At 38.8% G+C, this 15,912-nt stretch overlaps 1 protein-coding gene across 4 annotated transcripts in view; it reads right to left on the minus strand.

Moving 5' to 3' along the window:
• fli1 (Fli-1 proto-oncogene, ETS transcription factor) overlaps nucleotides 1-15,912 on the minus strand; it is a 32,943-nt gene that overhangs the window by 3,854 nt on the left and 13,177 nt on the right. For all 4 annotated transcript variants that reach the window (XM_084408528.1, XM_084408527.1, XM_084408529.1 and 1 more), the window contains 3 exons: nucleotides 8,260-8,328; nucleotides 485-544; nucleotides 113-175 (listed from right to left, as the gene is read on the minus strand). In XM_084408528.1, coding sequence (XP_084264654.1) covers nucleotides 113-175; nucleotides 485-544; nucleotides 8,260-8,328 — 192 coding nt within the window. The remainder of the gene's footprint in view (nucleotides 1-112; nucleotides 176-484; nucleotides 545-8,259; nucleotides 8,329-15,912) is intronic.

A 15,912-nucleotide genomic window follows, 5' to 3' on the forward strand; every position in this document is an offset into this window, starting at 1 on the left:
TAATATATTAGTTTCACCTTTTAAGTTGAATTACTGAAATAAATGAACTTTTGCACGATATTCAAGTTTTTCGAGTTTCACCAGTAAATATGAAATATATTCGAACGCTTACCTGGCTGAGGCCGAGCCGGCTCAGTGTTCTTGGACACGTTCTGAGAGACCACTGTAGGAGAGCCTGAGAAATGGAAAGGAAGAAAGCGCGACAGCAAGAAAGAAAGAGAAAAAAAAAGTTCAGCACGTTCGTCTGGGCGAGCAGACGCTCAAGTCTCGGTCCAAAGAAAACAAGGGCAAACGCTGGCCGGACTGCTAAGCACTTAATGAGCCTCTTCAGCTCCCAGTGTCCCTAAACTAAAGCCTGGCCATCTGCTGACTCTCCTGTCCAGGGTAAAGCACAGATCAAGAACGCCGCACACCGAGAACGATGCGTTTGAGTGTCTGACCAGCCAATAAAAGCGATGAATCGAGGTGGACTGTTGACACTGACCTTTGCCGCTGTGCATGTTGTTTGACCAGCCTGATCTCCGGACAGCATCGTAAGACGCATCTGGAGAAAAGAGAAAAGAATTTAAAGGTATTGCTTGTCCAAAAGCTCAGTACGGCTTTGGAAAATGTTTTAATGTTCCTGCAGAAATGTATTTGGATTGATTATAGCAGTTTACATCCAATGGGAGGACTGGTAAACATTATGAGGACACAAAGTTGTCAATATACGAAATACGGACATATTTTGGTCCCCACGAGGAAAACAGCTTATAAATCGTACTAAGTGATGTTTTTTTGAAAATGTAAAAATGCTAAAAGTTTAGTGTGATGCGCTGGTTTAGGAGTAGAGTTAGTGTAAGGGGAGAGAATATACAGTTTATACCGTATACAAATCATTATGTCTATGGAAAGTCCCCATAAATCATGAAAACACAACAAGCTGTTTGGTTTTATCTGACAAACTCAGAACACACTCACATACTCATGCAATCACACGGCGAAGCCAATAATAACGCTGTCAGGATTGCAGTTAAGAATCTGTTTGGTAAGAACATCATGAGCATCAGCTTGTCTTGTTTTTAGAGATCTCACAGAACCACAAATTGCACACACATTTTGAGCACTTAGGTACATAGCAGACTGTGACTGAGTTTAGAGCCAAAGAAATAAGTTATATCCGTCTCCCAGGCTTCAGTGGTATGCGTTATGCTCTAACAATGAAATATTTCCTCCCATAACATGTTTTATTAGCAAAACTAAAAAACATGAAATAGTTCCTTTTCCAAAAGCTTTCCAATAAAATTGTGCACATTTTGAAAGTGCATGCATATTTGTAATACATGGATTGATTTAAACACTAGAAACTCCTAAAAACTCAAACTCATTTTACTTTCAAATCATTACTGCACTCGTTTCCCTGGCCTCTCCTCACAGAGTGCATTTATTTTTAATGCATGGAATATAAATCATATTTGTGCTGATAGGGATGGACTGGCTATAGAGAGCATTGGGACTTGCCCGACTGACGCATCTTCAAACCAAGATCTTCACACACTTCTGCATCTACACTGGAGTCTGTAATGTGCTTATTTTTTATCAAGTAATTCCATTGTGGGACAGGGCAGGGTTATTATCAATAGCTAAAACTAAATGATCAATTTATTTGGTCACACTTTAGATTAGGGTCCAATTCTCACTATTAACTAACTATTAACTATGACTCTTGCCTCAATAAACTCCTAATTACTGCTCATTAATAGTTAGTAAGGTAGTTGTTAAATTTAGGATGTAGAATATGATCATGCAGAATAAGGCATTAATATGTGCTTTATAAGTACTAATAAACAGCCAATATCCTAGTAATATGCAAGCTAATAAGCAACTTGTTAATAGTCAAAATTGGACCCTTTAATAAAGTGTTACCTTTTTTTTTATAGCCTATAGTTTTAATAAAAGTTTTGCCACGGAGTTGCATTTTGAAGTTCTACATTTTCTGTAAAACAAGGCTTAGTTGATTTATTAAGATGGATGGATGGATGGATGAAAAAAATGTTTAATAACTCTAATACTAATACTTAATTCTCCTTCATTCTCAAACGTACTCTTAAAACATTCCCATCATGCCTTGCAGCACTGTAGTGATCCCTTTTTCCTGAACGGAAATGAACCAATGACTGGCACTAATCAAGTTTCTACATGCCCTAGATGGGCTTTTTTGGCCTTGGTTCCAGAGCGAGTGCTTCCTCTAGGGCTTAGATGGGCTCTGTGCATGACCCTATGGATGAAACTGCCAGAGACGGCCAAAAAATGTTGGCCCAATGTTAGTATACTGGAATTATGTCTTTGAAAGTAACCGTTGCGGTATGACTGTCCTGACGGCTCGAACTTTAGTGCACGACTCCACCTGAACGGAGCTCAAGACACTTGCAGTTGTGATTGATAAAACACTGCCCTCTTCTGGTCACTGTGTTTGAAATCTCTTCCAAGTTTGGGTGGAACTTAGAGACATTATCCTCTGAAGACAAAGAAAAATGTTTCGTTTGGAAAGCGCTGATAAAAGTACATGGCCCACGTTTCAAAAGCAAAGCAGTATCTCCAGCCAGCGTTTCTCAGCAAAAGCTGAATCCAAGAAAAAGGAAGACGCACGCTAATCTCTAAAAGCATCTCCTTCAGTGAGAAAGTGCAAGGCTTTCATTGCTCCTGGTTATCGTGAAATCCACAGCTGAACTTGACTGAGAAGACACACGCAGTGCATTATTGAACACGCTGTGATCTGTTCTGAGTCTTAGATTATTAAACACGCTGTGATCTGTTCTGAGTCTTAGATTAAAGGAATACATCACCCAAAAATGTATGTTTCTCTTGAAACTTTTAAGGAAATTCCAAATAGAAGTTTCAACAAAACGACATTTTTTAATGACATAATCAAAGGTGAAAATAAACGGTAACACTTTACAATAAGGTTTCATTTGTTAACATTATGAACTAACAACGAACAATTCTTATAGCATTCATTAATCTCAGTTATCAATGTTAACGTTTAGTAATGCGCTATCAAAATCAAAAGTTGTAACATTAGTGACGAGATTTTCATCAACGATATTTTCCTACCATTGGCAAAGATTAATAAATGCTTAAACTATATTCCTCATTGCCAGTTCATGTTAGCTAATGCATTAACTAATGCTAATAAATGAGACATTGTTGTAAAGTGTTGCCAAATAAACAAACAAACATATTAAAAGCATCATTAGAATAACTCTTGCATTATGTACGATTGCTTTGTCATCAAGATCAATACACATGCAAAAACCAATGACCTCTAAACTTAAGCATAAGATTCTTCAAAAATTCTCTTTTTGTGTCCCATGGGGAAAAATGCATTTGGGTTTGTTAAAACATAATGAAAAAATTACTAATTTCTATTTCTATTTCATTCGGATGAACCATTCCTTCAAGGCAACTTGCATATTTTTTATAGCTATAAATATTGAAACTGCATGAACTGCACTACACATCCAGACACTGGATCCGAGTAATTTCTGGGAAAAGTTGCTTTTCATTTAATGTTCCTCTATTTTAGGCCTTCTATCATTCTTTGTCCTCAAGCACTCACTCTTTCCCTCTAACGATCTTCCATCCTTCACTCTCTCAGTGTCTGTCAGATCTGATCTGGAGCAGGGCCGGAGAGAAGAGAAAAAGAGAAAGAGAGAGAGAGAGAAAGAGAGAGAGAGTCCTGAGAGAGTTACGTTTCCTGCCTGCCGAGTCTGCTCACACAACCTCTCTTTGTTTTACTGGCCTTTTTTTCCCTCGTTTTTTCATCCCCCCTCCACCATGAAAAAACACACAGCAGCCAGGAGGAGAAGAGGGGTCAGAAACCGATGGGGAGAACAGAGAAAGACAGAGAGAGAGATGGAGAGCAGACGCTACACATCATCGGAATTTGCAAAGAAAACAGCGTCGGTGGCCGTCGCTACTGTCTGATAGAGACGAGGAACTCGACGAGGAACGAACACTGACGGATCCCACCACCGGATCTTCTCGGCGAGGCCCGTATTCCTAATTCAATCACGTCAGAACTCGACTGCGAAACAACAGACAGATGTGCATCTGGGATCGGATGCTTTTTTTAAAATGTCTCCTGTTCTGAATCAGGGGCCATAAATTTAGATTTGCTTCACTTTCACTAATGCGTGCTATTCTCCGCCATGAATAAAAGGGAATGCTCTATATCACAGGGCCTACCAGGCAGTCTCCGGCATGTTGTGTTGTTAGTGTGCTGTGTGTGTGTGTGTTTGGGTGTGGTGTCTCCTCAAGAGACCAGGCTTCTGCTCTCAGAGTCAAAACAAGATTCTCGCCCAGCCAGACGTCTAGACCGGCTCAGTTTTTAAATGGGACGTAAAAAAAGTTCAAGGTATATGGGCATTTTGAAGCAAACCAATGCTTAAAGTGAGGTTCAAATTTTTTGTCCGAGTGGCCGTTTATACGGGACGCACTCATGCGCTCGAAACAGTGCAAAAGAACGCGGTTTGACTTAAAGGCTCTTCTCTGAAATCTGGAGCGTTTCCCTGCTGTTGGCGAGCCGGACTGAAACGAAGCCTCATAACAAGAGTGAGAGATTAAAGCAGCAACTCGCAATGTAATGCTGCAATAAGGAAAATGAGTATAAATCAAACAACAGCACACACAAAATATAGGGCAAAATAGTTTCTATCCATCCATCCGTCTATCCGTCTATCTATCTATCTATCTATCTATCTATCTATCTATCTATCTATCTATCTATCTATCTATCTATCTATCTATCTATCTATCTATCTATCTATCCATCTGTCTGTCTATCCATCCATCCATCCATCCATCCATCTTCTACTTTGTTCTAGTCGCTTATTAGTTGTTTAGTAACACACTTCTTAGTCCAGGAGTGTAGTACACACACACACACACACACACACACACACACACACACACACACACACACACACACACACACACACACACACACACACACACACACACACACACACACACACACACACACACACACATACACACATATATATATATATATATATATGTGTGTGTGTGTGTGTCTGTATATATATATATATATACATACACAAACAAACACACAAATACATATATATATATATATATATATATACAGTACCAGTCAAAAGTTTGGAAACACTACTATTTTTAATGCTTTTGAAAGAAGTCTCTTATGCTCATCAAGCCTGCAGTTAAAAACAAAAAAAAAACAAAAAAAAAAACAGTAATATTATGAAATATTATTACAATTTAAAATAATGGTTCTCTTTTTTAATATACTTTAAAATGTTATTTATTTTTGTGATGCAAAGCTGAATTTTCATCAGCAAGTACTCCAGTCTTTGGTGTCTTATGATCCTTCAGAAATCATTCTAATATGCTGATTTGATACTCAGTTATTATCAATGATGGAAACAGTTGTGCTGTTTAATATATTTTTTTGGAATACTTTTTTCAGGATTCATTGATGAGTAAAACGTTAACAGCATTTATTCATAAAAACAGCATTTATTCAAAATAAAAACATTTCTAACAATATAAATCGTTGCCATCACCTTTTATCAATTTAACGCATTCTTGTTGAATTAAAGTACTAATTTCTTTAAAAAAAAAAAAGTTATTGTTCCCAAACTTTTGAACGGTAGTGTATATTGTTACAAAAGATTTCTATTCTAAATAAATACAGTTCTTTTTAACTTTTTATTCATCAAATAATCCTGAAAAAAGTATCTCAGGTTATAAAAAAATATTAAGCAGCACAACTGTTTCCAACATTGATCATAAATCAGCATATTAGAATGATTTCTGAAGGATCATAAGACACCAAAGACTGGAGTACTTGCTGATGAAAATTCAGCTTTGCATCACAAAAATAAATTACATTTTAAAGTATATTAAAAAAGAGAACCATTATTTTAAATTGTAATAATATTTCATAATATTACTGTTTTTTTTTTTTTTTTTTTTTTTTTTTTTAACTGCAGGCTTGATGAGCATTAGAGACTTCTTTCAAAAGCATTAAAAATAGTAGTGTTTCCAAACTTTTGACTGGTACTGTACATATATACATATATATATACAGACAGACACACACACACATACATATACATATATATATATATATATATATATATATATATACACACACACATATTATACACTTATTTTATGCAATAAAATTTATAGAAAGTAACAAACTAACATATCCATGCTGACTGATTACAGTTTGGAACAGTTTTCGGCAGAGATGATGAACTTATGAGGCCTTAAAATGCAAACTGGGTTTTGAAACAGAGCCATTCAGAATACTAAACAGAAGATCAGTTGTTAAGATCAGTATAATATGCTATTTATTGTTCTAAGTGGAGGATTAATCTGTATTAATCTTTAACTACCCGTGTGAAATTGGCCAGAAATAAATGGCCAGAGATGAAAGGGTAAGTGAAAATAAATCCAGCCCATAAGTCTTGCTATCAAGAGTTTAATCTTCTGCTGATAAATGACGACCTGTTAAATGGCCACTTTTTTTGAGGAGTTTTAGCATTTTTATGCCTTTGATTAGATCACTAGCTAAAATAAATTTCAGTATTTAAGCGTTATGCAAAGGATGCTTAAGATGTTTTCTCATGAAACACACTGCTATCAGTCTGTCCATCGCAGCATTTGCTCTTAGTGCTCTACTGTGATTGACAGCTGTGAGAAGAGGGTCAAAGGTCTTACAGCCTTCTCAGCATTATCTTATCTCCAAGTTCACTGTACTAATGACCCTAATATGTGTCTGTTGGCTCAGAGTTCAGAACAGGTGGTCTGACTTCTGGCTTTTATCAGGATAGCCGGTCCTCTGGTCTTACCCAGATAGCACTACTCTCAGGAGCTCAGGACTATCATTGTTATTGCAGTCTTGTGCTCTCTGAAGTGGGAATGGCCAAAGTGCTCCGTTCTCCAGAGAGACAGTCAAACATTTACTTAAATGGTTTATGGAAACCGATTTCCTTGATGAGTTTGAGAGGCTGATTTAATTTGGATGCGTATCTTGTGTTATCATTGGAAAGTACACAAGTAAATTACGTAAATGAGTCACAGCAATCGTTGTCTTTCATCTCGGTGGTCATGTACGCATGAACAATCTAATAACTTTGGGGGAGGGGGAACAATTGTAAAACTTAGCAGCTTTGCACATGAATATTGATTGTCATTGATATTGTCATGTGTTTAATATTCAGTTGACCCAGTAGTCCTACCTGATTTGCTGAGATAATACACTATAAGGACTGCAGTGTGGATTTATTTTATATTATTTTATATATAATATAATATAATATAATATTATATAATGAATTTAATAAAAAAAATATTTTGATTTCGAAGTCCCAGCAGACAATTCAACAACAATCCACAAAAATCCAAAGCCCAACGCTGCTCGAAAACGTACTATTTCTGTTTCAAAAATACATTATTTAGCAAACCCTGGGTTGTTGACTGGCTTTATGTGTAGCTGTTAATGCAAATGGGAAAATAATCCAAAATGGGGAAAAATGCACACTAAAAAAAGCAATAAAAAAATATATATATTAAAAAAAATGCCAGATTGTATTGCAAGCAACAAGTCATTTTGGAGCAGATATTGATATTATAGTAGACTAACAAAAAATATTGCACTGTATTTATGCTGTTTCAATGCTATAAAATCAGATTTAGATCAAGTCCTCATGCACAATACACCCCTAAATCACTGCTATTGTGGTACACGTGTCTTCCATTAACACGATTTGTAGGCGTTTGAGTTCAGCCCTGCTGTATTGTCCACAGAGACACCTGTCTCTACCCTTTCTCTGTGTCTCTCATTCCTGCAGGTTTAGTCCAGTGTGGCACGTGGCTTTTGTCTTGCTAATGTTCTCTGTGCTCTGAGAGCCCTCTGCCGTCCGTGTTCAGGTGGAAACTGAATGCTTGATGCTTTTTATTTGCGCCACACAAAGACAGCACCTGCTGGGCCCTGGAGCCCTGCTCTGATACACATCGAGAGAGGGGACGGGGCCAACAAAACACTCTGTGATGCCAAGACTTCCTCATGTCATTTCCATATGCATTGTTCACCTATGTGCCTTCTGTGCCTCAGAATTAGTAACCCGTGAATGGTACCATAAGGATTACCAGTGGAAATCGTATTATTGCAAATGTATATGTAGAACGAAATGAAAATTATTGTTGACGATCAGTGAAACATACCGTCTTTGGCAGCCAAGCGAGGAGACTGGTCGGCATGAGATGGTGTGTTGTATGATATTGATGAGCTGCCTGCAACACACAAAACAAACATAGATTTTAGAATGATAAAGATGTTAGAGTTATACATTCACTGAGGTTAACAATCAGATACACTTACTTTTAATATAGATTCTCTGACAAGACGTAAAAATGTAGCTTTATATAATTCATATTATCTGTAATATGTTTACTATAATGTATATAATAGTATAATATATAAAATGTATTATATATTATTATATAACACAATATAATAATATAAATAAACATTCTATTATACATCTATTATACCATAATAAACCTCTTTTATATTATATTATACAATTATATAATAAACGCAATTTAATAATAAAAATAATTCCACTCTTAAATATTAAATTATTATTCAATTTAGTGAGGTTAAAAAAAATCAGCCAACATAACAAAATAAAATGCAGTTACATTCTATGAAAATAAAAATAAGGAAAAAATAAAATAAATAATAATAATATATATATATATATATATATATATATATATATATATATATATATATATATATATTTGGATAAAAAAAAAAAACAAGTATAAAAAAATATATATAAATAATATATATATATATTTTTTTTTTTTTTTTTTTATACTTTGAAATAATTTGAAATAATTTTAATGGATCAATACTTTTTTTTTTTTTCACAGGATACATTTTTTTTTTTTTTTTACAAATGCTACATTTATGCAAAAGCATAAAATTATTTATTATTTAATGTTATGCTTTTGCATAAATTTAGCATTTGTAAAAAAAATGTTGGCCATGAAAATTGTACCTATTAAGCTTATGTCTTAGTTTTAAGGTGTATAAACATGTAATAACTATGTAATTACATTGTTACAAGTTATTTAATTGCACATTATATAACAAGGCACTTAATCAAGCATCAGACATCTATCATTGATTCCCAACATTCATTTCTCTTCACACAAGCTCCTCGGTTTTGTCATTACAATCCAAACACAATCTACACTTCGCACAGAGAGAGGCATTCATGTGCAGTCTGAGAGTGTTTCCAGTGAGCCGTCCCTGAAGCGCTCTCTTAATTTTAGCTGCTTTAACTCATAAATCAGCGCAAAGGAAAACAGAAGGAAAAGTGCACTGGCAAAACATGAGTCTTCCTTCTCCGGACGGAGGGCTGATGGTTCAGGCGCTGGGATTTCAGCAGATGCAAAAGGAGGGATTCATTATTTTTTCTGAATGAAGAAAAGGAAGGGGTGATATTCGTCGTTCGTCTTTGATCAGCTCAGAGAAGATGGTAGGGTGTTTTAATATACGTGCGAGTGTGTGTAAGTGTGTTTTTATGGGGGAGGAGAGCGCATTGAAGACATATTTTAACCTCCAGGCCCCTAAACCCCCCTGAGCGCTGCTGTTGGGGCCACAGAACAGGGCAGGCTTTGTGTGGGGTGCGATCCGCACATGGCAATCAAAGACTGCTGTTCCTATACCAAAATAACCCCCACAAATCCATGAAAGAAAGAGAGAGAAACTTTTATAGGAAAACCAGCATGAAAAATAAAGACAAACATTCTGCCCCACAACATCTTTGTTAAGCAGCAGCTGAGTTTTACAAGCACTGTTTTTGTGTTCAGTCTGTTGCAGTATTCATCCATCCAGCCCTCCCTCCATCATCCATCCATCCATCCATCCCTCCATTCATCCATCCAGCCCTCCCTCCATCATCCATCCATCCCTCCATCTCTCCATCCCTCCCTCCATCATCCATCCAGCCCTCCCTCCATCATCCATCCATCCATCCATCCATCCCTCCATCTCTCCATCCCTCCCTACATTCATCCATCCAACCCTCCCTCCATCATCCATCCAGCCCTCCCTCCATCATCCATCCATCCATCCATCCCTCCATCTCTCCATCCCTCCCTCCATTCATCCATCCAGCCCTCCCTCCATCATCCATCCATCCATCCATCCAGCCCTCCCTCCATCATCCATCCATCCCTCCATCTCTCCATCCCTCCCTCCATCATCCATCCAGCCCTCCCTCCATCATCCATCCATCCATCCCTCCATCTCTCCATCCCTCCCTCCATTCATCCATCCAGCCCTCCCTCCATCATCCATCCAGCCCTCCCTCCATCTCTCCATCCCTCCCTCCATTCATCCATCCATCCATCCCTCCATCATCCATCCAGCCCTCCCTCCATCCATCCAGCCCTCCCTCCATCCATCCATCCATCCCTCCATCTCTCCATCCCTCCCTCCATTCATCCATCCAGCCCTCCCTCCATCATCCATCCATCCATCCATCCCTCCATCTCTCCATCCCTCCCTCCATTCATCCATCCAGCCCTCCCTCCATCATCCATCCATCCCTCCATCCATCCAATCCATCCATCCATCCATCCATCCCTCCATCATCCATCCATCCCTCCATCCATCCAATCCATCCATCCATCCCTCCATCCAATCCAATCCATCCATCCATCCCTCCATCCAGCCATTCCTCCATCCATCCATCCCTCCCTCCATCCAATCCATCCATCCATCCATCCAGCCATTCCTCCATCCCTCCATCCATCCCTTCATCCATCCCTTCATCCATCCATCCATCCATCCTTCCATCCTTCCATCCATCCATCCCTCCATCCATCCCTCCCTCCATCCAATCCAATCCATCCATCCATCCATCCATCCATCCATCCGTCCATCCATCCCTCCATCCAGCCATTCCTCCATCCATCCATCCCTCCCTCCATCCAATCCATCCATCCCTCCATCCAGCCATTCCTCCATCCCTCCATCCATCCCTTCATCCATCCCTTCATCCATCCATCCATCCTTCCATCCATCCATCCATCCATCCATCCATCCCTCCATCCAGCCATTCCTCCATCCCTCCATCCATCCATCCATCCATCCATCCATCCATCCATCCATCCCTCCCAATTCACTTTACATCTTTTTTTACATTCACAATCAAATTGCAATTCGGTATCCTCTTTGCTACCTCAATTCAAATTTAAATCAAATTTTAAATTCATTGCATGATCAAAATTAGGATCATTGCATTAGTGTTCATCACACAACACATAGAGCTAACATAGAGCGCAAACTCATCAGCACAGAAAACAGAAGAACAGCCGATGTGAGCCAACAACAGAGCTCAGGTTTAATCCCAGACTTTTGAGCTGCTTTATAAGTTATGACTCAATCTTCCAGAAGCTGTTCAGTAGAAATGTAGATCCAGAGATGCACACAGTCCCACGACAGTATTTAGGAAGGTGCTGAAACATCCAGCATTGCGATAATCCACCACAAATGGAGGACAGATCAATAAAAGCTTGTGGGAAAGGGAGAGAGAGCTAGAGAGAAACAGAGAGAGAGAGAATAGGCTGTTCATATGTTTATGGTCTGTATAAACCATCAACGGTCTCTGAATGTCCCACTCTGAATTATCACAGTGACCAGTCTGTCTCATAACTACAGCCAGACCTGCAGCAACTGTGTGTGTGTGTGTGTCTGAGAGAGAGAGAGAGAGAGAGAGAGAGAGAGAGAGAGAGAGAGAGAGAGAGAATGAATCACAAATAAAATATAAAAAAATAGTGCAGTATGCCAAGTACTTAAACTTCAAATTCAAGAAAAAAAAGTTTATAAAATTTTCAACACAATCATTAATTTAATGATTATAAAATTGTCATGTGGAATAACTTAATTTTATTCGTATAACGTTTTTTTTTTTAAAATTGACAAATCACATTTACATATACATTTCTGATTCACAAATTCTATCTATCTATCTATCTATCTATGGCAGTGTTTTCTAAATGAAACACAAGAGCTGTTAGTTTTGTGACGTGTCTAATGTAGAGAACTGTTTAGCAGATTGCAAAAAGTTTGTTTTACAATTGCAAACTGAGTATAAAGCAGATATGCTTGCAATTTTGCAGACTTGGTTTGAAGATTAGATATATGAGTAAGTGGACCTCAAGTACCACTTTTAGTGGTTACAAAAACTAAAAAAATGTAGGAATTGAATTAGAGTTTGAATTAAGCGTTCTCAATTAAGTTCTAAATGTCAAACAAGCCTGTGATTAATATCATGTAAACTGTGGAAGTTTCCATGATATTAAAAACACAATTTTAATGATATTTTTTTTTAAAGATTGTGCTAAACTACTACTATTTCAGCATTATAATTGATTAGGCTTCTTTCCTTAATACAACTACCAGAAAGTTCCCCCTTTTTTTATTTTAATTAAACAAAATAAACTGAATTCAGTCACTGAAAACACAGAAGAGCTGCAAGTGATTCAACAAGAGCATCACATATTTGTGAGCATAAGTGTGTATTTCTGTGCATATATAGTCTTACTCCTGGAAGCGTTCTAACACATGCACACACACACACACCTTTCCAGTCTGTACAGTGTGTAAGTTGAGCTAAAGGCAGCAGTTCAGCACCGCTCCCCTCCTGCAATGAAATTCCAACAAATTCTCAAATTGCAGCCAAATTGAAAGCACATTGGTGAGGGGGCGGCAATCGCTAATAAAATCTGAATAACTGACCAACTGCGAAGTCAAAACAAAACCTCCTACAGATATCATCACCATTGAGCTTCAGCATCACCAAACACATTGCATATTGCATATCAAACACTGAGCATATTCACCAGCTCTGCATCTTCGGCTGGTTATGATGCGTGTGTGTGTGTGTGTGTGTGTTGTATGAGTCAGCGTTTGCCTGCAGTTTGACCAGAGGCGGTGCCCGTCCCTGCCCTGCTCCGCTGTGTATAGACTTAATAACACACAGGAATGTTAATCAGACTCACCACAGCATCTACATACGTGTATGAAACCATTACGCTGCGGACTGTCACATTCGCGGACAGCGGGGAGCGGAAACACGCAGCAGGCCGAGCAGGGTGTGTGTGCGTGCGTTTGCGGATCCAGCCCGAGTGTGTGAGCAGAACCAGAGGGCTTTATTGTGGAGGGCTGTGATTGTGTTTGTTTGTGTTACAAGAGGAACATGATCATCTCTGGTTTCTAACCCTGAGCCCCGGGGCTCAAAAGAAAGTTAAACATATGGTCCTACATACATGTACACACATTCCCACATGTAAACTACATAACACATGGCACTCTTAAAGGGATAGATCACCAAAAAATCATCATTTACTCTCTGACCTGTATATATTTTGAAGAATGTTTCAACTCTTAATGGTAAAAATGATTTCCGTTAAGTTGCCTTACTCTATACGGAGACAACTGTAATATATCCAATGAGACATACTGTTAAATGAAGTGAAAAAGAACAAGTCATCTTATAATTTACAGTGAACAAAAGCACAAATTGACATACATTTTCTGTGTATTTTTACAGTAAAGCAGCTACATCTTCCTTTTTATTATTTACCATGAATATCAGATTATGTGAGTTTGTATTGTTCTTCTCTGGGACACAAAAGGAATATGTTTTGAGGTGGATCCTGTTTTTGTTGTTGTTTTTTTTTCATACAGAAGTCAATGGGGTCCAATGGGTTGCTTTGGGAACACTGACATCAATTGTTTTTCAAAATATCTCCTTTTGTGTTCAGGAAAAAATAAAAAATAATAATAATAAAAAAACAGGTTTGGAATGTAAATGATGACAGAATTTTACATTTGTGGGATGAACTAACCCTTATAAAGTCACAAACAGGTAAAAGGAACTCAAATATCTTTTGGCGGAGAGCGAGTATAGCCTCTGGTAGATGGGACAAGACCATCTCTCTTATTATTATTTGATTTTCACTCGGGACGCCTTCCAAGGCAATACAAATGGTGGAGTGGAGGATTACGAACTTTTTCTTCTGTTTCCAAAACACACAGGCTAAATCAAAGAAACAGCAGAAGGCAGATCCACAATGCCCGGCGCGTAAGCTCTGGCTCAGTCCCGAGGCAATCGTCCCTAATGAAAACTCAAAAACCCAGTTCTCTTAAAAAAAAAAAAAAAAAAACACCTGACAGCTCGCAGACAGGCCGGGATCTGCCCTACGACTCACAATGGCTCTCTGTTAAACTGCGAGTCTGTATGCAGGCCCACAGCCTGGCCACCAGCACAAAACCGTTGACACCCACGGAATAAAGTTCCCATTACCTCACAGCAGAATCCATCACTGTTTTTTTAAGGACCGTTTTTAAGCACTCGGCCCTGTTGGGACTCCACCCACCTCAGAGGCGAGCTGCTGTCATAATGTTTGGACGGGCCAGCTGCTCTCACCATCCCAGCAAACTGCATCTAAACGCGGCCCTTCAGAGAACGCGTAGCTTCTGTTTACCGACGCGGTTCTCCTGCAAACAAAGCGACGATCCACGCACAGATGCGGCGTGTCCTCCCGACATCTCGCTTATAGATGGCACTGAAGTATTCAAGTGGATGAGTGGACTTAGTTTTCGCCAAAGCCACGGGATTCTTGCCAAAGAAACGAAGGGAAATAACATAAGAAATCCCTTGGAAGAGAAACGGGGCAAGATGCCTCTGTTGTAAATTAGGGATAAACTTTCCCGTGCAACAGCGTGCATGCATGGGCCTCGTCTCCTGAGGCCATGCACCTGGGCTTCATCTCTCGAAGTCTGAGGCCCAAAGCACTCAGGGGGAGATGCTCGGGATGGGATGCTTGCTGAAATTCATAATCATTGCGACTCTGCCAAACCAAATGCGCCCAGTAAAAGTCAAGCAGGTGGAGCGAGACAGGAGCTCTCCCTACTAAAACGCTCATGTGGAATAAAAGCGAGCGTAATGTGCAAACTATCTTATAAAATATTGTCGTTAACTTGATCTCAGTGTGGTTTGAGTGACTGTGCCACGGCGTGGTCAAAAACAATGACAGCAACCATGTGGAATAAACTAGACCACTTTGGCTCCATCTGTCGCATGGATAGTCACGCATTAAACAGTTACAATCGCGTCCAAACTTTTTACTGTTGTGGTGCAATTAATACAAGCTTTTTCAAACTAGTTTGGAAACAATTTATTGGTCAGTTGCTTGGCACTTTATAAATAGTCATAAACAAGCTCTAAAAAGGCTTTGGAGTGATGTTCAATGAAATTGCAATTAATCTGGTTTTGTTTTGTTTAGTTATTAATGCAATCTGTCATCAAAGATAGTCAGACCATTTCAACTAGTGTGAGATTTAAAAATGTACAAAAGCTGTCACTGGGGCGGTACTCTTTCAAAAGGTACAGTTTTGTTTCTTTTTTACCACTAAGGGGTGCATATTAGTACCTTAAAGGCACATGTTAGGGGCACTGGAGGAACATTGTCATAGTTCCTATAACTACTGGCGGAAGTACCTTCTTTTTTGGGATGCAGGAACTCGGAAAGATTTTAGGAACAGATGATTGGCCCGAACGTATCCGCACCCACCATTTTTAAAAAGCAGTGTAAACACAGTTACGGTATACATTTACTCCACACACACATGGAAAACAGCGATAGATGGGCCGATGTCGAAGTCCAGGCACTTCTCAACCTTTACCATACGGCGGAAGTTCAACGCAACTTTGAAGAGACCAAGCGAAACATGCTAATGTATTTCTGCTCAGCTAGCGCCATCGATCATCAACCACACGGCAAACGCTA

This window comes from Rutilus rutilus, assembly GCF_951802725.1.
Source record: "Rutilus rutilus genome assembly, chromosome: 5".
Lineage (NCBI taxonomy): Eukaryota > Metazoa > Chordata > Actinopteri > Cypriniformes > Leuciscidae > Rutilus > Rutilus rutilus.